Raw genomic sequence first — 22,365 nt, 5'->3', positions numbered from 1 at the left:
CTCACAACAGAAAACAACAGTAGGATGTGTTTGATGGTGCCCACCAAGTCATCAACCAAATCATGCTCCATTTTGCCACCTTTTCCTGCCTGCCCACCACCTTATGGCATGGCATTGCCTTCTTAAATCACCCCAATCCTCTTCTTCCCATTGGCACAAGCAATAGGAGGTTTTGCTCCTTATTCGTTAGGTACAAAATGCATTTCCATTGCTCTCCAATTCTTCATTAGCAGCCTCAGATTTCTCAGATCTTTTGAATTGGTTCTTCTGCGGCTGCATCCTCTCTACGTGCATACAATCTTGCATTAGGAACCTCAGAAGAAGATTAAGCCTCCTCTTCTAAATGTGATGTTTAAGTTCATATGTAATGTCCACTTTGTTTCTTACACTGAACTTTCTCTGTCTCTCTAAGCATATACGCACACAACAATGATGTTTTATGCAAAGTACAAGTAGATGAAACTAATTGCTTGAGTTAGTGCAAGTATATTACCTCCTGCCACATGATGTTTCCAACTTGAGTTCTGCAGATGAGAAACTGGTTATTCTTCTGCATGCACCAGTTCATCATCCTCTTCCTCTTTCTTCTGGCTTCTTTTTTTTTTCCACTTACACACACTGTAAGCATCAGAAATGTAGATGTAAGTACTGCAAACATCAGATATTGGAGCTTGATAGCATCTTAATTGGAGTGAGTGTCTACATAACATGTCTTATTGTTTTAAGGTGTGAAAAGAAAGATCTTGGAAATGGAAGAACATGGCAGTCCCAAGAGAAGCAAAGAAGTGAGACATCAGAAGAGCTATTTTGAGGTTCTGGGGCTCTGCTGTCCCACCGAAGTCCCACTGATCGAGAACATCTTGAGCTCATTGGATGGGATTCAGAAAGTTTCGGTCATCGTTCCATCGAAGATGGTCATTGTAATCCATGACAGCCTCATTATCTCGCAGCTTCAGATCGGTAAGTAGGCATATCTGAGCACCAGAGAAAGTGTTGTTAGTTGTGCATGAACAAACGTCTACTTACTGTCTGCAACAACAATAACAAGAACTTTTCCATGTGAATTATACTTCTACCTTCCAAAGTTTGAAATGCAAGAGATGATGATCTGATACATCATTCATCAAGCTACCTTTAGGACCACTGACCTCAATCAAACTGCTGCAGAAGGATCTATCAAAGTTTCTTTACACTCTATTCTCTTGGCTTCATCAGTTAAGGCATTGAACCAGGCGAGGCTTGAAGCTACCGTTCGAGCATATGGAACTGATGCAATCGTCAAGAAATGGCCAAGTCCATACATACTGGCCTCTGGATTGCTGCTCTCAGCTTCCATGTTCAAACACTTCTTCCACCCGCTGAAATGGCTGGCAATTGCTGCCGTGGTGGCTGGCCTGCCGCCAATTGTGCTGAGAAGCATTGCAGCCATTCGAACATGCACTCTCGACCAACATTTTGCTGCTGGTTGCAGGTAGAGCAGCAAACTCCTGAAAAGCTTCATATAAGCAATATGTAGAGATGTGTCATTGATGAAGAATTATTTTCTTCTTCCCTCATGTCTGGATGAGGTATGTATAAGCTTGGTATGAGTTTGGCAATGTGAATCTCTGGTTACTGTGATGGAGATTTGGAACAAGCAGAGCTGATGGATGCACTGTGAACTTGATTGTTTTGTGCAGTTTGGTGTTGGTGATGCATGTTGTCGGTAGAATTGGAGTTCCATTGCTGATGCTTTTGTCATTTGTTGTTTGGCAGTGGGTGGAGCGGTTGCACTTGAGGACTACACAGAAGCAGGCTTCATTGTGCTTCTCTTCGCAGTTGCTGAATGGCTGGAGTCAATATCCAGCCTCAAGGTACCACCTCTCTCTCTCTCTCTCTCTCTCTCTCTCTCTCTCTCTCTCTCTCTCTCTCTCTCTCTATATATATATATATATATATATATATATTTCATCCTAATATGACTGTGGGCACACAATTCGAGGATTTTGTGGTGCTGGGTCAGAAGTGACATAGTAGGAAACCCAACCCCACATCATTTATTGGGTCATTTACCAATATAGACCTATGGATGAGATGCAGGATGAAAAGAAGATGGTAGGGCAAACAGAAAAGCTACCAGTCAGATACAGTTCATCAAAACCATCTGGCTGGAGTCTGATTCACACCAATACTTTTCTACACATTCAATGCAATCAAGTGAATGTATAGATTTGCAGTGAAAGTATGGTGCAAGTTTGGGGACTACTTGAGAGGTTTGGAGACACTGACCACAAAATGCTTCCTGTGTCATCACTGAACAATATATGAGCCTGCCAAAGGAACTTATGAAACTTGTTTGAACCTAAGTTACCTGGAAAGGAAAAAATAAGAGTCAGAATCAGCTAAAACCTCTGGCACAATGACACAGACTTGGAATACTAAAAGATAAAGAAGCTATTATAGAGTGAAACATGTTAATAGTATTTTCATAGACTTTTGCTAACTCAAGCACTAAAAAGAGCTAGTTTGGTCCATGTAATCTCGATGAACAATTTGATAGCCCATCAATGCACTTTTTTTTTTCTTCATTTTTTCTTTTACATAAATTTTTTGTTGATCATCTCAAAGGAGATGTAGACCTCAAAAAGAAAGGAAAAGCAAAATCTTAGGGAACACTAGAACAGTGGTTGTAAGACAAACAACAATGTTCATGGGGCAAAATTATTAGACATGAACTTTGGGATGGTAAGTTTCAGAACAAAACAGCTAAATTTCTAACCTCCAGGCCACCGCTGGGATGTCAACGCTGATGAGGATGGCACCACAAAAGGCCATTTTAGCGGAAACAGGCGAAGTAGTGGATGCTCAAGATGTGAAGACCAACACAATTCTGGCAGTTAAAGCCGGAGAAGTGATCCCAATCGATGGAGTTGTGGTTGAAGGGCAGAGTGAAGTTGATGAGAGTAGCCTCACAGGAGAGTCCTTCCCTGTAGTCAAGCAGCCGCAATCACCAGTTTGGGCTGGCACACTAAACATAGATGGTACAATACTTTTGTCATGCTTCTTCAACTAACTCTTTGATCACCGATGACCTGCAAGAGACAATGCAGGTTATATTAGTGTGCGCACAACTGCTTTAGCTGAGCAATCTGCAGTTGCTAGAATGGCAAGATTAGTCGAAGAAGCTCAAAACCGCAGATCCAAGACCCAGACATTGATAGACTCCTGTGCAAAGTACTACACACCAGGTCAGTAGGCCATTAGTTGAAGATCCTCTCAGCAAGATTTCTCCATTGCTAGAAAATAAATGAGGAAACACTTCATCAACTAAAAGGAAGGCAATGAAATATGAAGTAATCACTTGTACATCTTATGATCTCTGCCTCATCTTTACCTACTACCAATGCAGCTGTGGTGACAATAGCAGCAGGGGTTGCAGTAGTTCCAATGCTAATGAGAGTTAATGATACTAAAAGATGGTTCAGGTTGGCACTTGTCCTGCTTGTGAGTGCATGTCCCTGTGCATTGGTGCTATCCACACCCGTTGCAACATTTTGTGCACTGTTGAGAGCAGCCAGGGCAGGACTCTTTATCAAAGGAGGAGATGTTCTTGAAAACCTGGCTGGCATAACAGTGGTGGCGTTTGACAAGACAGGGACACTAACCAAAGGAGAGTTCACTGTCATGGATTTCCGCTCGATTAGCAGCAACGTCTCCCTGCACACACTACTTTACTGGTAAAACATCAATTACAGCAAGGTTTTGTTTTCCGAATACATTAATCTGTTAATGGACACAGAGATCTTCATAAAATCGGTAGAAGGAAAACTGACACATACATGCAAGAATTGAAATGTAAATAAAGATGTTCTCAAATAAAAGGCAACAAAGTGATGATAAAGCTTGCACTTTTGCAACATTTGGCTCATCCTTAAAGATGAGCTTCTGCATGTTATAAGAGATGAACTGATGATGTGGTAACTCTACAGGGTTTCAAGCATTGAAAGCAAATCAAGCCACCCAATGGCATCCGCATTGGTAGATTATGCTAAATCAAATTCTATCAAACCAAAACCAGAGAATGTAAGGGAGTTTCATATTTACCCAGGAGAAGGAATCCATGGAGAAATAGATGGAAAGAACATCTACATAGGGAATAAGAGAATTGCATCAAGGGCCACATGCAAGACAGGTAAGAAGATATATCCCATCAATTGTTTGCCTTAAGGGTTGTGTAGGTCACATTGTATCACTCCCAAAGTTTTGCAGCATGACTTAGATTTTATCGGATGTTTGTGTTAGCAAAGATCTTACTGATACAATTTATAAAAGATATCAACATAGAAACCAACAGAGCTTCCAGTATAAAATTTTTATTTTACTTTTTCTATAGACCATCTCCTTTATTTCATGATTAGCAGAAGGATACAGTGATTACTTCAAAGAATTTCTAAGGTTTTTGTGTTTGGATGTTTCAGTTCCAAACGTGGAGGGCATGGAAGGAATCAACTATGGATATATATTCTTGGACATGATTCCAATTGGAATTTTCACTCTGTCTGATACCTGCCGGGCTGGTGCTGAACAAGCACTAAAGGCACTAAAATCACTGGGAATTAAATGTGCAATGATTACAGGAGACAGCAATGAGGCAGCCATCCATGCCCAGAACCAGGTAAACTAATAAAAAATCAAAAGAAAGCAAGATTTTTTTTTTTAAGCAACTACTTAAGACTTTAGAACAAATTTTGCTCTTTCTAATACTTAATTACAGCTAGGGCATGCCATAGAAATAATTCATGCAGAGCTTCTACCAGAGGACAAGGTAAGAATTATTGGAGATCTAAAGGCCGGAGAAGGTTCTATAGCAATGATTGGAGATGGGATGAATGATGCACCTTCACTGGCCATGGCAGATGTTGGGATCTCAATGGGCATATCAGGTTCAGCAGTTGCCAAGGAGACCAGTCATATAACCTTAATGTCAAATGACATCTCCAAGGTCCCAAAAGCTATCAGACTGGCCAGGAAGACATATTTTACCATCATTCAGAATATTTTCTTCTCGGTGATAACTAAAGTGGTAGTCCTTGCATTTGCCTTTGCTGGCCATCCACTTCTTTGGGCAGCTGTCCTAGCTGATGTCGGCACATGCCTTCTAGTCATCTTAAACAGCATGATGCTATTGCAATCAAAAGACAAGAACAAGAAACATTGTGCAAGGCATGAACACAAATTGCCTGGCAGTCATGAACAATCACAGAGTTGCAAACATGGGCATAGTTGCCATGAGCATGAGAAGGCAGACAAAGAAAAGACACATGAGAACTGCATGAATCAAGACAGTCAAATTGAATCATCAATCGCTTCTCATTGCTGTCATGAGTCAGTGGCAGACAAAGCAAATGCAACTCAGGAACATTCAATCTTGATAACTGATGGGAAGGTGCAACATGGAGATGGATTGCTCAAAGAGAATACAAGCAAGAATGTTGCGTGCAGCCACAAGCCTGATATCAGGGAGAATTGCTGTGAGAGCCATGTCATTTGTAGTTCCTCAAAATTTTGCAGAGGCACAGACAAGGAAAAGCATGGTGATTGTTGCATTACTCACCGGCATGTGTGTGGGAAAGAACAACAAGGTTGTTCATCTTCACAGGGGATCATAGAAAGGAGAATGATCGGTGGGTGTTGTAATAGTTACAGGAAATGGTGTGGGAAGAAAGATAGCTGTTGTGCAAATGGAAATGTTCTACTGCCTGAGATCATCTTAGAGTAGAGAGGAGAGTGTAGGGCAGTTTAGGTTAATTCAACTAATGGTGTCTGTCCTCAACTGGATAAAAATTCTGGATGTTGTCTAGATATATAACAATTTGGATTTGGACTGGATGGAAGAAGTTGAGTCATGACTTTCCTTTTCTTTTTCCAAAATCAAAGGAGTTTACCCAAAGTTTCACAAAGATCACCAATTATTTTGTAAACAGAAAAGAAAATATAAAGAGCAATTTGATATATGAGACTCTGCTAACTGAGCCTGGAACGAAGAGATGTTATCTTCATGACTCTTGAACCTTTACACCTAAAACAAAAAAGCAATCTTACTGTGATTATATCACCCTGTAGTAAACATTTTTTTAACAAAGTTCCTGTTGTTCAATTGCTTACCCACATGTTCTTCGACAAACCATTGTTTTCTCTGTAGGTCTCTTTGTTAGACCTCATGAGGTTACAATTAGGTCGTTTATTATCAGGTGCCATTAGGGTGCAATTTTAGCCAAGTCCATGACATTAGACAAGGGGGGTCAGGAGCTTCTTTAGAAGTTCAGCCATTTGTAATTAAAGCATACATGATATGAAAGATAAAACTTTTTAAGGAAATACATACATTAAAATATTAAATAACCACATTGAAAAACTATATGATGTCGCTTTCTCTATAGGTTTCTTTGTTAGCCCTCATGAGGTTACAATTAGGTCGTTTATTATCAGGTATTTTAGCCAAGTCCATGACATTAGACTGGGGGGCCAGGAGCTTTTTAGGAGTTCAGCCATTTGTAATTAGAGCATACATGATATGAAGATAACCCTTTTAAGGAAATGTATACATTAAATAACCACATTGAAAAACTATAAGATGTCACACGAGCAAGTACAACCAAGAAACCTAATACCATGGTACAAACACTATTTACTAGTCTGACCAGTATTGACACTGTGATAGCTTTCTACCAACTGGTGTAAGAGCAACATAGGGGTAATCATTTGGTAATCCCCTTGTACAACTTGCATAAAAATCATAATATTATGGCTTCTACTATGATAATCACAACATTAACAAAAAAAAAGAGCATTTATCTTGATTCTTTTTAGTCACCTACAAGAATCATTTGTATCATAATGCCTAATAAAAAAATTGGTCTTTTTCTCACTATGCTACATCAAAAGTTTGCTGTTTCTTTTCTAGCTCACTATGTATCATAATGCCTAATTTGAGTGTTTGAGCTCCCAAAATATCATCCCCTCATGCTATAGTCATATAGTGCTACCTCTATCCAACCTAATGTACAAAATAATTCTTTATTTACATTCTCTTTTGAAAAAATTATTGAATCTTTTTGTTTAACATCACTTACTCATTTCATCATATTTATCTCAATTATTCTTCACAACATTATTCCACAAAGAATGCCTATTCTTTTAGTAATCTCATTTACTTATACAGCCAGGAACATGCAACTCTCCATTTAAACTATCATAAGAAATATACATGTGCCTTCGATCAGGGAATTGATCCATGGTACCAAAAGCTTTCTTGTAAATTTACAGATTATAAGTATTAGGTACATGTGTAAAGTAACAATGAGATTTTCAATTACTAACATTCTGCTGTGAGATGAATGTGACTCTTTGGTAGAAATCCGTCTAGATCATTTCCCAAGTTTGAACTCATCTTATATTGTTCATGTGGTTATTACTCTCCAAATGAAGCTTATTGAATTCTCTAGACTTTTAAAGAAAAAAAAGATATTTTTTTGCACATCCAGAGCAAGACCAAAATTATCACAGAAGTGACACAAGGTTAAATGCAACATGTGCTAACTTATCAATCCACCCTTGTGATTCCTCTTGAATCATATACCTAAAGGGTGGGTCTGAGACGGACAACTACTATACAAATTCCTGATTCATTAGACAGAAAGATCGCCAAGATTTTGTAACCCCCTAGCAAACCTATTTCAATTTTAACAGGCCAGACTTTGATTATGGAGATTGTAGAATTACTTCGTATCAAGGTTCGTTGTACCGTACCATACCGGTGTTTCGACCCGGGCTCAGTACGGTATAGTACCGGTGTACCGGGCGGTACATCAGGCATACCGAGCGGTACACCTTGGTGCACAGAACAATTTTATACTTTTTCATACTGTAACAGTGCTACAGTATAGTAATGTAGCACTGTAGCAGCACTGTAGTGGTACCAGACGGTCCGTGTACCGGTAACCTGTCGGACCGGTACGTACCGCCCGGTACGGTGGGTACGCTTCGGTATGACAGACCTTGCTTCGTATCAAGAGATCAGGTACTTGGCAATGTTTGTCATGACGTGGTATACCATCCAATACGGGAAGTATGTGTTAGTCCGACAGGAGACCGGTACGCGGACCACCCTGTCTCAGGCAGTTAGTGTTATATGATCTTGTATCACCCGATACGGGGTCTATACCGAGCAAAACAATCGAATTTCGATCAATACCGATGGGTGCCCAGGATTCATCTATTTGAACTAAAAACTTCTTTCTACTCTCTCATTCATTCCCCTTTCGCTCTCTCTAACTCTTCTACTCTCTCAATCTCTTTCTCACTCACGTACTTTCCTCACTCTCTCATTTGCACTTACTTAATTAATTATGTTAATGCTATGATTAGTATATTTAATAATATTTCATCATAATTTGACCTATATTGCATCAAATTTATGTATTTAATGCCTCCTGTAGTGTTTGACATATTTATAATGGTAAAATAGGGCTAATTAGAGTTTATTTAAGTTTTTTAATGTTGTAATTTGTGTATGTAATGATTAATTCTTCGTGAATTGACCTAGGTCAATTCTATGTATTTAATAATTAGTAGGGCTTTTGACATGTTTATAATGGTAAAAGAGGGCTAATTAGGGAAAACTAGTGTTTTTAATGTTGTGATATTTAATTATGAATTCATCGTAATTTGATCTATATTGGGTAAATCCTATGTATTTAATGTTTATTAGGTTGATTGATATGTTTATAGTGGCAAAGTAGGGTTCATTACATATAACCGTAGCTTGTTATTTCAAATTAGAGTTAATCGTAACTTGTTTATTTAATTCAATGTAGGTAAGAACATGATACCAAAGGAATAGACACATAACGACGCTTGGGATCATACCCGAAAGATAGATGGGAACCATCATCATTGGCAATACATTCATTGTGACTACATTGACCGAGTTAGAGGAATCACCCAACTAAAGATACATATCTCAATGTTGTAAAATACAAAAAGGTTCCAATGGAGATCCATCAATTATTTCAAAATTAAGCTACAACAGACAAGAGAAGATATAATTAAAAAGAAGGCCAAGGAACAGGAAGAATACTACAGGGCTCGCAATGATAATATCGATATAGATCTCAGAGCTAGTATTCATGCATAAATGAAGTATCAGTACATGTACGAGGAGGCAATGAGGCATCGACGACCTAACTCACAATGGAAGCATGGCAGTGGCAATGGGTCTACGTAACAGGGATTCCAGAGGTTAGCCAGTATGAGGTAGCCAACTGCCCCTCCTTAATTGAGCCAGATTGGTAGCAAGAGGCAAGGTGGAATCGTGGTTTTATCAAAGGACTTGGCAGGAGATCAACACCGTATATTATTGATATTGATATGCAAGTCTATTCTCCATAAACAGCAAAGCAAACACGAATTGATAATACATATACAAAAGAAAATAAGCGGGATATTAGAAAGACAATAGCTAACTGGTTGAACTTCTACAAAATTCTAGCAAGCACAGCCTAAGGTCTATATTATTAGAGCATAGTCTCCTTTATCTAAAAGGTTGTCATGAGGATCCAACCTCCAACACCAAAGGAGATCCATAGTTTGTATTTAAATGAAGAGGCAGAACTAAGGGATTAGATAAAATTCTTCAAAAGACAATGGGATGAATATATGGTGACACTGATATGTGACAATTGAATAGGGCCAACAAGAATAAGTATCATCAATTTTCTTATATATTACAACAAATGAGTGGTTTTTCATAAGTCAATTAACGCTTCCAATAAGATTCAAGATGTAAGCTATATTGAAAAAACCTAATGAATACCATGGTAGAGGAGATTGAACCACAGTACATTGTCACCGACAATGGAGCTAATTTCAATAAGATAGGTTTACGATTAATGGAAAAAATATATATTGTTTTGTACTCTATGAGCAGCTCATTACATGGACTTAATGTTGAAGAATATTGACGAGCTACCATCAGTACGCAAGTGTATAGCTCGAGTCCACTCTTTGATGCAAAAGTATACAAATAGTGAGATACTCTGACGTAGAGTCACTTAGTTTGTTACAAATTTTATTATTTTAAAGTCAATACAACAAAAGAGGTAGGGGCTCAAGGCAATAGTCACATCACAAAAATGGTCCAATTCTAGGCATTCGAGATCGAGCGATAGAAAAAGGTGAAAATGATTATTCTTTCTTTTAGATTTTGGGATGTCGTAAATGAAATTATAGAAGGAGTGGAACCACTTTACGTTGTCCTCCATAAGGTCGATATAGAGACTTACTGCTTACAACAAGATAGGAGGTCAAGAAAGCATTTGCAGATGATTTCAAGGCTGATCGATACTTACATATCATCGACCGTAGGACCAAGGTTCGTATGGACCAAGACATCCATAATGTAAGTAAATTATATTCAATATAATTTAATTCATAATTTTTTAATATTTAAAAATTTTACTAATAAAATTATGCCTTACAACATATTATCTAAATCTAGCCATTCAATTTCAGTATAATCTTGGAATGTGATCAAATTTATTGTTGGCACTAAGAAATGTTATATATCGACTATTACCAAACACTGTCAATGCAGCCGATACTATTATGGATGGTTGACTATTTTAAAAAGTATTGATTCATTCTTCGACAATGTAGCTATTTCGTGTCATTACAATATTGATCCCGGTAAGGGAAAATTACACATATATTGATTATAAACTATATTTAATATTAATTATTTGTTATACTAATAAAGTCTTATTTATATATTTTTACAATCGAGCGATAGCAACAATTTGGAGGGGATACACCAAATTTAAGAAAGGTTGTCGTCCGTGTACTTTCACAAATAGCGATATTGAATGATTACGAACGTAACTGGTCAACATTTGTATTGATTCATACAAAGGTCCGTAATAGGCTATCATATAGACGATTGAAGAAACTGGTATATATCTATTATACCATGCAGCTAAGTTTGCGATGTGTCGAGCTGGATAAGGAGTCAAAGGAACCAAAGATTAATCTCATTGACCTTCAATACTACAATGAAGATTCACCTCCGATGTTAGAATGGGTCAAAGTAGCGGAGAACCAAGAGAATTCTTTACTTAATGAGGCGGGAGATCCTCCATATCATTTATGATTTCATCGAGGCAATAGAAGAAAAGGAAACACATCCCTAGCAGAAGGAAGATTCCCCTCGATTAGAACGTGGCGAAAGGAGTCTAACAACATCGATCAAACTACTCGAGGAATCAGAGACACCCAACTATCACAATCATCTGCCCAGTGTACAAAGGCAAATGAGAAGGTAATAGCATCAATTGCATCGTTGGAAAGAATCGAATCAGGTGACGAGACTACTCAATCGTATTCAACAACCCACTTGGTCTAGAGACATGGCAGCAATGTGGATAGTAGTGTCTCAACCGATGATGGTGACAACGCTTGAGAGTCGATGGTCCTATCTCCACATTTTGAAGGTGGTGCATGGACCGAGGAGTAGTATTTTACGTATGCCACCCAATATTCAAATTATACAACTCGATGAGGTACTAGTCAAGTTTATATAAGGAAAGGGAAGAGAAAGACAGTGGATGATTCTGAGCAGATACGATAGAACCTACACGACATAGACATAAAGTGGAGCTCGTCATATTCCTAGCTATCATATTATGGAGAATTTTACTGTCAACATCAGTATAATGATAATCATTTTTCTCAGAGAAACGGTACAGTAATCGATCTTATGATATAGAGTAGCAGATCAATGATGAAAATATAAGTTATGGTATTCTCCAACCCCTGCAACAATACATGCCATGATCGTACTTGTCTCAGGAGCCGCCTTGAACACATGTGATTCACAATGATCAAACTACGACCATCACCACATTGATGCATTAATAGCATACAATGTATTAGTATACTATGTCATGGGATCAATTTTAAGATTTGGTCCAACAAATATATCAAATTGATATACATATACATAGGATCGAGGACCCCGATCCATTGCCCACAGAGCCCTGTCATTCTTTTTTGGTAGTAGAACTATGTATATTCATTGATCGATCCATTTATACTTGATTCATTTGAATCTTAAAGTTCAACTTGTAATCTAACAATTTAACTCATTTCTTTATAGATAATTCAATATCAATGGAAGGATGATCCGGAACGTACCACAAAGCTGCTCCTCAAAGCCCAAAAAAGATGTGTCAATCAAGGATTGAAATTTCGTACCATATTGGTGTACCGAGCTTTGCTTGCTCGGTACGGTATAACGTACCGAGTGGTACGCTTAGAAAAAATATAAAAATCAATTTTAGTACTGAGCGATACTAAATATATAAATATATGTAATTAATATATAAAAAAGATATAAAATATATATATTTTTATATAAAAATATATAAAAAATAATATATAAAGATATAAAGAAGATTACCAAGTAGTAGCCTCATCATCGTCGCCTCGTCCTTCTTCTCCTCGTCGCCTCATATGCGACCTTCGACGCCAAGGTGGTGAGGAGAAGAAAGACGACATCAAAAGGTCCTTCGTGCGGTGATAGTGGATGAAGGAGACTGTTCGGAGATGAAGAAGGTCGAGGTCTTCGTCGCCTTCCTCACGGTCGCCTCTTCTACTGCTCTCACCGCTGTATCTCCTGATCCCCGTGCCTCCAGCTCCTCCTCCAAAGAGGTACGACTCTCTTCGTCGTTACCTCCTGGATCGGGATCGTCGAGGGAGGGAGGTGCCAGATCAGGATCGAGAAAGGGTATGGAAGACAAGTTTGCACCGAGGTTCGATGGGCTCAGGTTCATTAAGACACTGGTGACGACGTATTGGTAACTCCACGATCCTCTTTCTCAATGGTTCTCCCTCTTTCTCAATACTTCTCCCTCTTCTTCGATGCTTCTCCTTCTTCTTCGAATTCTCTCTTCTTCCTCGCCATAGCCAGGCTAATACCGCCTGGTAGTAGGTGGTCTGCGTATCGGTCAGCTGGCGGACTGGTAGGTACCGCCCGGTACGTGTGGTACGGAACAATATTAAAAACCCTGGTGTCACTATTCTTTCCTAATTTAGAATAATTTTATTAAAATTATACAAAATTTATATTTATTTTCAACTTAAAAATCTTAATCTATGTTTTTTCTATTTTTAGGTATTTTTGGAGATATTTTTTTGTCATTTTTCTATGTCGTCGACATACCCCACCATTTTTTGTCATTTTTCTAGTTCAAACTAGTAAGGCAAACCTTGATACTTGATATATCAACATTGATTAGATCTAGATCTATTATTAAATTGTTCATTCAATTAGCATTCTCAATATTATGCCCTGATGGGACTTGAATGTCCACACTCTTTAGCATGAGATTTTGAGTCTCATGTGTCTACCATTTCACCATCAAGACATCATGAAAGTAAATAGTACTTCATAAATATGATATCTATCTAATATGATATATGGAATATGTGACAAAGCTGGAGTCTTGAAGTAACTACTACAACAAAAGTTGTAATGACCCAACTATGGCTAAAATTAATAACATATTTTCTGCAATGGTGTTGAAAGCATGTTGACTATTAGACAATACATTACCCCATAATGCTCACATTTGAAATATTCGTAAAGATTTTTATATCAAAATATCTAAGTATCTAGGATGAATTTCATGATTCAATATCACTTTCCAACAAATAGCTTCGTAAAGATTGTTGACTATTAGACAATACATTACCCCATAATGCTCACATTTGAAATATTCGTAAAGATTTTTATATCAAAATATCTAAGTATCTAGGATGAATTTCATGATTCAATATCACTTTCCAACAAATAGCTTCTCCAATAAAAGACATATACTTCACTTAGATACAGGTATCAAAAGTATGGACTCAAATACTGGTTAATACAGTATCCACCGATATTTACTGATCCAATATAAGCTGATAACAATCAGGTTTTCTTTTATTGTTTCTTTTTTATGAACACGAACTTTATGGGCCAATACACTACCTATTATACCAATACGGTATTGAGCTAGCAGATTACGAAAACCGGCGTTGGACTGAGATTCAAATCATTGATCAAAATATGACCTTTGAAATGGAATCCTCAATGAGCATAGTCCAAAAGACTAGTTTATATGAAAATCGTCATGAATACAAAAAACATCATTTACCAATGGGGATTCCCACATAAAAGGTAAACAAGTGGTAGAAATGGATTATTAGTTGCCTCAAATAGCCTCAACAATCAAGTAATTAAAGTGAGTGTCACAGGCTCAAATAGTCTCAAACATGAAAACCACTTCTTTGATATATAGATGTGAATGTATGATTAAAAGGCTCGGAAAGCACAAATTTATATGATTAAAATAAGAATTGAAATTTCCTGACCTAATAAGAAAAATACAGTTATGTTTAACCATGACTAGACCTCCTTTTTTGTCAGTTTAGCTATACCAGAAGGACATATATATAATATCTACAGAATAAGAAATTGTCTCAACATCTAATACAACAATAACAAAGTGTAGAAGGTTCACAAGCCAAAATGAGAAACAATGCAATCTAAGCCTATCAAATCAACAGGAACTCATTCTCCTCAAGATGAATGCATTGACCAATCTCAAATCTCCTGAAAGAATCCCTTACCAGATTAGATGCCAAGAATAAGACCCTTCATGTTTGGCTCACATCAAATCAATTCTTATTCTTGCAACAATTGACAAACGGATAAACATTCCAGGATGACCACTCACTATGTAAGTAGTATAACATTTAACCTCCATAACCCTTTAGTTAATCTTCTTTAAATGTGACTAGTATAAACCCACAGCAAATTGAACCCAAAGCAGATGTTTGACTTTTATAATTTAGATGCCTTCACATGTTGCAGCACTGTCAGTGCAAGGAATATATTCCTTGAGGAATTTCTTCAGCAGAAACCAGTCCGGTTCTCCATTATCTAATGAGTCCATGTAAGAATATGTAAAGTACTGCCTATATATACAAACAGAAATACCACATAGAAACCAGAAGAACAAAATTAGAGGCAATGAGTCGTTCAAGAAAGCATAGATTGAATGATTGTTCAACAGACTGGTCTGCAAGCGTGACATGAAGATGCAGAGAGTGGAATAAAGCCAAGAATGAGTTGCCAATATCTTAATGTAGAAGTCCAAGGCTTCAGCTTGTTGGCAAGTCATTCTTGGCTGAAGTCCGCTCTCTACTTCTCATGCAAGGCTTCAGCAACTATGTGGAAGGTCATTCATCAACCATCTTCATGCATTGCAACTAAATAGGAGAGCCGCCAAAACCAATTATCGTCCATGTATGGTCAAACATATCTTCCAGAAAGAAAGAAACCACAATTTATTTGATTAGCTTTGATATGATTGTATTTTCTTCTTATTATTTTCATCCTTTTCTTCTTTTAATTGGGTCCTATAAAACGGGACAAAGAATTATTATATAAATGAAAGCTTTAGTTTTCCCACATAACGTGTGTGCAGTGTGATGTCAAGAGTTCCCCTCGATGTAAGTCGGAGGACTTGAAGCAAGTCTTAGGACTAACTATTTAACCTTCTCCCCTCTCTTCCCCAGAATAGCCTAATCATCAGCAACCTCCATTGAAACCCTAACATTTTTGGAGCCCACTTGCAGCACAGGCTTGTGGATCAACATCTCACCAACTCCAGCTGATCAAAATGGTGGTTCAATGCCTCTCTCCCTCGACGAAATCAGTATACGTTTGAACTTGCAACACTTGTTCTTTCATTGTTAAGTTCAGATTTCTACAAATCATCGAGTGTTTTATTGCATCCTCTCTCTATGTTAGCCTTTCTTTCTCTATCATCATTACCTACTGTGTTCCCCAATTCTCCTATCCCATCACCCTTTATGTCATCTCATGTCAGGCATCATCAACAAGATGAAGCTGCAATACATCAAACTTTGGATCTTCATTGCAGGCTCCATATCTTGCACCCTCTTGAGACTTTCCCCCTGTCACTTGTGTGTGTTCATACCACCTGTTATCTTTTGCATATAGGGAAACCTAATAAAGCAAGCACACACCAAAAAAGTTTAGCATGAGCACTAGCCCATACAAATTGTGGAAGTATACATCTTTGTCGGTAAGTTAAGATTGCTCTATGAAGCACCCCACTGCACCCAGGTGCAGTAGTGAGTTCATACAATTTCAATCCCAGATTCATGTAGTATAGTGTCATGTCCATTGAGAGTTTAACAAGGCATCAAATATATATATTACTGAGAAAAAAAGTTAAGATTTCAAGAGAGCATAAGATAAACACCAAATAATTTAAGTTACTAGAAAATGAGCCAATAAATCACAATGTCACATCTATTGAAATGAACGCTGCAAGAACAAAACTCTTTTCCTGGTCATTAAGTTCAGACACATTCTGGTTATTAGATGTCTACCCTTTCTGGAATATTTACCAATGCTTATTAACATGTGTCTATATTTCTGAATGCTTGCAGGCCCACGACGGCATCTATCAATAAAATAGTATCAAATCTATGAATTTAGAGTAACATAGTGCATTCTTAATTCTGTTGGCAACAGAGTCAAATTCAGCCCAAATTTTCTACTACCTAGTTCATCCAATGACTGCTTGAACGAGAATGAAGGTCCTGCCTCCAGCCATTGTCTGGGAACCCAACGCTCATGAGCATCACTACCATCTACTCGGTTCAGTATGTCCAAATTACCCCGAAGTTTGAAGAATGAAGAAATCAGAGGAGTCCATTACGTCCTTGCATTATCTATTCCCTCTTATATCCCCTTTTACTTTTGCGTAACATCATATCGATCGATAAAGAATGCAATCATTAGAAACGATCAGCAATCAAAATCCACATTTTATCGTATGCCAGGGAAAGTAACTCACCGAGGAACTAAATTTGGGGCGCAATTCCTGGGTTAAGAATCTAATAGTCACAGGCTACACACACACACAGAGAATGACATCACCGTCCCGAGCAAGAGCAGTGGCGTCGTATGCAGTGCGGCGGGACGTGGATGAAGACGGTAGCGAACGGCGTAGCGGCGGCATGGATGTCCCAAGAGACACACGCAGCCTGATCTTGTGAACCGTTCTTTCGAGTTCTGCTTTAAAATCTGTACTAATCGAGAGTTTACCGCAAACACTTGATGCAATTGTAGGTGTCCGCTTGCGGGTTCGAACCCTCGCGGGATGCCTTCCACTCATTACCCGTTCAAACCCGTAAATACGAATATAAACATAAATATATATATATATATATAAGTCATTTCTGTAAAACAAATTAATATAATCTTTTTCTCAAACAGCATTCTAATGTTAGTTTTTAATATTATTTTAAAATAATAAAAATATTCTCAATTATTCTTTTATTTTTTTCTTCTTTTCAAACTCATTCAGTTAAATATATATATATATATATATATATATATATATATTACTTAGTTAAATGAGTCCAAAAAAAAATAGTTTATCTTGACACATATGTCAACGTTGCCAAAAAAGCATATTAAATTTGTTCAATTCTAACTTTTGTATCTAATTGGTCAACGACTTAATTGTACATTTAATCTTTATAAAAAAATATATAATAATAACAAAAAGTTGTAAGTCCTAATCATCTTCTTACAAAGATCTAAGGTGTAAAAGGAAAACATCCTTAGGAATTGGTGTAAGACATCAATCAAAGGTTTTAGGACAGTTTCCAATTGCTTCAATGTCAAGACACAGACAAATTGGCTGTCCTAAAAGAATTGCATCCCTCATACACACAGTCTCATCTGCACTTCACACATTGCCTGCTGAATCAATCCAAAAGCTGTGGATTCTGTTCATAAAATATTCAAATCACCAGCTCGACCAAATCACATCTTCCTTGTGCCACTCAGTGATGTATCAACTGCGGATGAACTGCACCTTCTCATGGATGAAGTATTTAACTGCAAAGGTCAAAGAAGCAAGAGCAGTTCAGCCAATTAACAAGTATCTCTGGTTCATGTTGATCTCAGTGCAGCCACTAAATGCTTATAGAAGTCCCTGTCATGCTTATCTTTCTTTGAATCCGTGTGGTTTGAAGGTGGAAGAATCTGCCACTGATATGTGAGGAGGAAGAATATGAAACGGAGGCATAGTCTGACATGTCAAACCTGTGTAGGCAAGCATGAGAGTCTGAATGCCATGGAACACTCATCAGAAAGTTCAACATTGCTCTTAAGTCTCATTTTGGCATTTCTATATTATGATAAACACAGCCATCATCTGACAGCATAGAAAAGAAGATTTTGTTCAGTGCTTTTTCCTTAGATCATGTTGGAGTGGCTTATCATTATCTGTGTCTACAGACAATGAGATATTATGACACCCTAATTTAGTTCCACTCAAAAATGAGAGAAGATTTCAATTAGTTTGATGGGTTAAATTGATGTATTAGTATTATTTTGAGCTTAAATATTTCAGACTAATTGTCTAAGCTTATAAAATCAAAGAAATAGATTATTATATCCGATCGAATTGTGATAAATGATATTAGAACAGATCATCTTAAAAATGATCATAAATCTCTGACCCAATTTATGTTTTTGACAGTGTGCACCCATGACTTTCATAGCAAGTTCTAAAGTAGTGTCCTTCCTAAATGTTCATATCCTTCCAAGGAAGATGACAGAGCCAATGAAAGGTCCCTTCAGTTTCAAACACTAAATGACAATTTCCCCTACATCAGAAGGTGATTTAAGGTGCTCCCAAGAAGACAGGTCTATCAATTGCATGCAGAAGAAAACTCAGGAAATCAAGTTCAAGTCATTCAACTCAGTTTGGTTTGAGCTCCAGTTTTCTACAGAATGTCACATCATACTGTCTTCACTCTTCTGCTGTTTTTCCATCCTATCTCATTCAACAGAGTAACATTCCATAGTTAGTCTCCTGAGGAGATGGGAAATAAGAAGGAAAAATGTAGAGCAAATACTAAAGGTAATTTGAATTAGAAATTAAACCAAACTCTAAATCAATGCTAAATTCAAGTTTTTCCATGAAGGTTAATCCTTGCCAGAAAGTGGTAAAATTGTAGAAATGGACTTAATATATCAAAAAAAATGTTTAATGGCTTCTCTGCTTCTTTTTTTTTGTTGAGAAAATTCTAGTTTATTCAAACTTAAAACATCCTTTGTAATATTATCAAATATATTTAAAGTTAAAGGCTCAAAATATCATCAAATATATTTTTTTATAAATATTAGCTAACCTACCTAATAAGAATTTTAACCATTAATAACAATCCTCACCATTTATCCTTTGTAACAATAAAACTATCTTTCACTCATCATCTATTTTCAAAAGATGGTTAAGATTAATCATTGTTCCTCCTCTTACTATTTGTTTGTGATAAACTACAGGGATGTTTTTCTCATTTCCTATTATTTCTCTTGATTCTCTGTCTTCCCACATAAAAGTATATCACACCCTTTTTCCATTGTATATTGCAGCCAACTTGATCCCACTATGCTAATCTAATGTAAAATATTTGGACTATTTCTCAATCCTGTTGAAGTATCACATTATTTTTCTTTTTAGAAAAGAAAACGTGAAACTCACTTTGCTCTCAAAGTCAAAGTCAAATGAATGACAAAAAAAAAAAGCAAGAATACAGTGAGGATTAACTTCAATTTGCATATGATTAGGAACCCATATCATATGCCCCCACATGCATAATAAAGCTGATGAAAAGTTACTAATATGATTAGGACTTTAATTAGCATTTAGATATGAGCTAATTACATATTACGTATTGTAATTAACTATCTTTAGCATTTTAATTTTTATATTTTCAAAAATCATATTAAGATTCATGTACTTATGAAAGTAAAATATTTAACCTTGTTTCTCGCTTATGTCGTCAATTCTGTTGACGAAAATACTACACGTACTTTGTGATACACGAAATAAGATAAAGTCAATGTAGGCTCAATGATAAACTTTATGATATTTTTATTAATAAAATTGATTACGTGAGGAGAAATTGACTTAAATGTTTCACTTTCATAAATATAAAGAATCCAATATAATTTTTAAAAATATAAGAATTAGGATTGTGATGATAACTAATTACATAGATAATCTATAATTAACCCTTTAAATAAAGATATTTTCAAAGACAGAAAAACCCTTTGTTAATTGCATCCATTAATATCCATGAAAGCATCATTAGTAATTATTAACATTGTGATCTTTGACTACCAACTCCTACACCATTTCAAACTGGTAGGTGGAATGTGTGTTATTGCTGAGATCTAATCCATTGTTGAGAGGCAGCAGATTGGCACATCACACCCATTCCAAGTTACTTCCACATCTCACTCAGCTTGTATCATACTCTATCACCCCAACCCCACACGACAAGAAATTTTAATGGATCAACACACGCACACACACACACCTATGAAGTGGCTAAAGTACCCTTCGTCCCCTCAAAATGTGCAGCTGTTTATAGTAGAAAATATGAGGTTAACATTGTCATTTCATTAGAAAAACGCATGCAAGCTAAATGCACTGCACCGTCCACACGTTATCGACCCGTTCTTGGCATTTTGAACGAGTCAACTCTCTCTCTCTCTCTCTCTCTCTCTCTCTCTCTCTCTACCCGGTCTATCTTGCTGTGTAGAATATACATGTTGGATATCTTAACCAGTTCTTTCTCCCCTTCACATTGCTCTGTCTTCTCTTTTTGTTGCTCTTCTTTATCTCCTCGCTCTTCTCTATCTTTCTTCTCTAAATCTATGTACTTTACGCTGTGTTACTAGATCTCTCTCTCTCTCTCTCTCTCTCTCTCTCTCTCTCTCTTTCTTGCAGTGCAGTAGATACATAGTGTATATATTAACCTGTTGTTTATCCCCTTCACATATATACTTCTGTCTTCTCCTTTTGTTCATCTTCTTCTTCATCTGTGAGAGAGAGACTGAATTAGAGAGGGGAGAAATGGGGGGTTGTATGTCGTGCAGGGGAGCGAGGACGTTCAGCTGCGTGCGGGTGATCCACATGAACGGGTACGTGGAGGATTTCGAGGCACCCGTGACGGTGGGGGAGGTCACGGGGAAGCCGCCGACGCACGTGCTGCTCTCCTCGGCCCACCTCATCGCCTTCGGCTCCAACCTGCTCCGGCCCGATGACTGCCTCGAGCCGGGCCGCCTCTACTTCCTCCTACCCCACGCCGTCTTCCAGTCGGAGTCGTCCCCGGTCGACCTCGCCACCCTGATGACCCGGCTCACCACAGCCGCCAAGAGGGGCGGCGTCGCCGCGCCCCCGGCGGTGCCCCCGCCGCCTCCGAGCGGTCCCGTGTGGCTGGGGCTCGGCCGGGGCAATCCCATGGCGTCGCGGGCCCGGACGTGGCGCCCGGAGCTCGACGCAATTGAGGAGCGCTCCTTCGGGCGGTCGATGGGAAGGGACTCCATGAACAGCAGCATGCGCTCATTCATAGCTCCGGAAACCTGAAACGTGTAGGGTCAGGGGAACGACTGTTCTCTCTCTCTCTCTCTCTCTCTCTCTCTCTCTCTCTCTCTCTCTCTCATCTACTTTGGACTTAAAATGGCCAATTAAGTTTGCGTTCTTCCACCATATGTCAAGGGATGTTAGAGTTTGTTCTTTGTTTTGTCTTTCCAAGATTGAGAGCAGTAGAGAAGAGAGGACACACTGTGTTGAACATGAAATAGAGAAGAAACATGATATTTCCATGCTCCATTTCTTTCTTCTTGATCCTCCAATGGTGATTCCAAAGTTGAAATTTAGATATTGATTGCATCATATGAAAGCTAAGCTAAAGCTCCAACCTTTTGACTTCTTCTTCTATAGAGCTTAGTCAGATACATTTGTCTTCAATTGTGCATCTTGTTGGGTGTCACTTTGCTGCTGACTCTGTCAACACAGCAGATTACTATGTATCTGCTTGTCCTCAAGTGTAAGATTTATGAATCAATCTTATTCTTCTTCTGTGATGTAATTGAGCTGAAGTCAACTACACCAAGAGCTGCTCTAACCTATCACCACCCAGTAAAAGAAAGTTGTCATGCAATTCTCCAGGAAACAAGCATCACCAAATGGGTCTGGTGTGATCATATATGGCACTTGTGTAAATTAAATGATTCCTTTGCTTGTAGATTTGGTTTCTAAGGTTGATTTGTTGGTTTCCTGATGATGATAAATAGGTCGATCATAATGCACGACTATCAATTAAAGTTGCTTATGTGTTACTTGTCTCCCAAATAGTACCTCAGCTTGCAAATATCCTTCAGAG

At 37.8% G+C, this 22,365-nt stretch overlaps 1 protein-coding gene, 1 long non-coding RNA gene and 1 pseudogene across 2 annotated transcripts; 2 read left to right on the top strand and 1 right to left on the bottom strand.

Annotated features, from left to right (window-relative positions):
* The first annotated feature begins 227 nt into the window (after positions 1 to 227).
* Positions 228 to 5,868, top strand: LOC135584769 (putative inactive cadmium/zinc-transporting ATPase HMA3; annotated as a pseudogene).
* On the bottom strand, positions 1,861 to 3,510 carry LOC135612864 (uncharacterized). The gene is made up of 4 exons (XR_010487129.1): positions 3,374 to 3,510; positions 3,225 to 3,275; positions 2,759 to 3,071; positions 1,861 to 2,350 (listed from the first exon to the last, which is right to left on the bottom strand). It is a non-coding gene; the product is annotated as an uncharacterized LOC135612864 (long non-coding RNA).
* A 14,894-nt stretch (positions 5,869 to 20,762) lies between the features above and the next one.
* On the top strand, positions 20,763 to 21,812 carry LOC135611834 (uncharacterized). The gene has a single exon (XM_065107480.1). It carries the CDS (start codon positions 21,054 to 21,056, stop codon positions 21,564 to 21,566), a length of 513 nt encoding a protein of 170 aa, XP_064963552.1. The 5' UTR covers positions 20,763 to 21,053; the 3' UTR covers positions 21,567 to 21,812.
* The last annotated feature ends 553 nt before the right edge of the window (positions 21,813 to 22,365 follow it).

The sequence above is a fragment of the Musa acuminata genome, chromosome BXJ2-5 (assembly GCF_036884655.1).
Source record: "Musa acuminata AAA Group cultivar baxijiao chromosome BXJ2-5, Cavendish_Baxijiao_AAA, whole genome shotgun sequence".
NCBI lineage: Eukaryota > Viridiplantae > Streptophyta > Magnoliopsida > Zingiberales > Musaceae > Musa > Musa acuminata.
The sequence above is the reverse complement of the archived record's forward strand: the minus strand, read 5'-3'. Positions and strand labels throughout refer to the sequence as shown.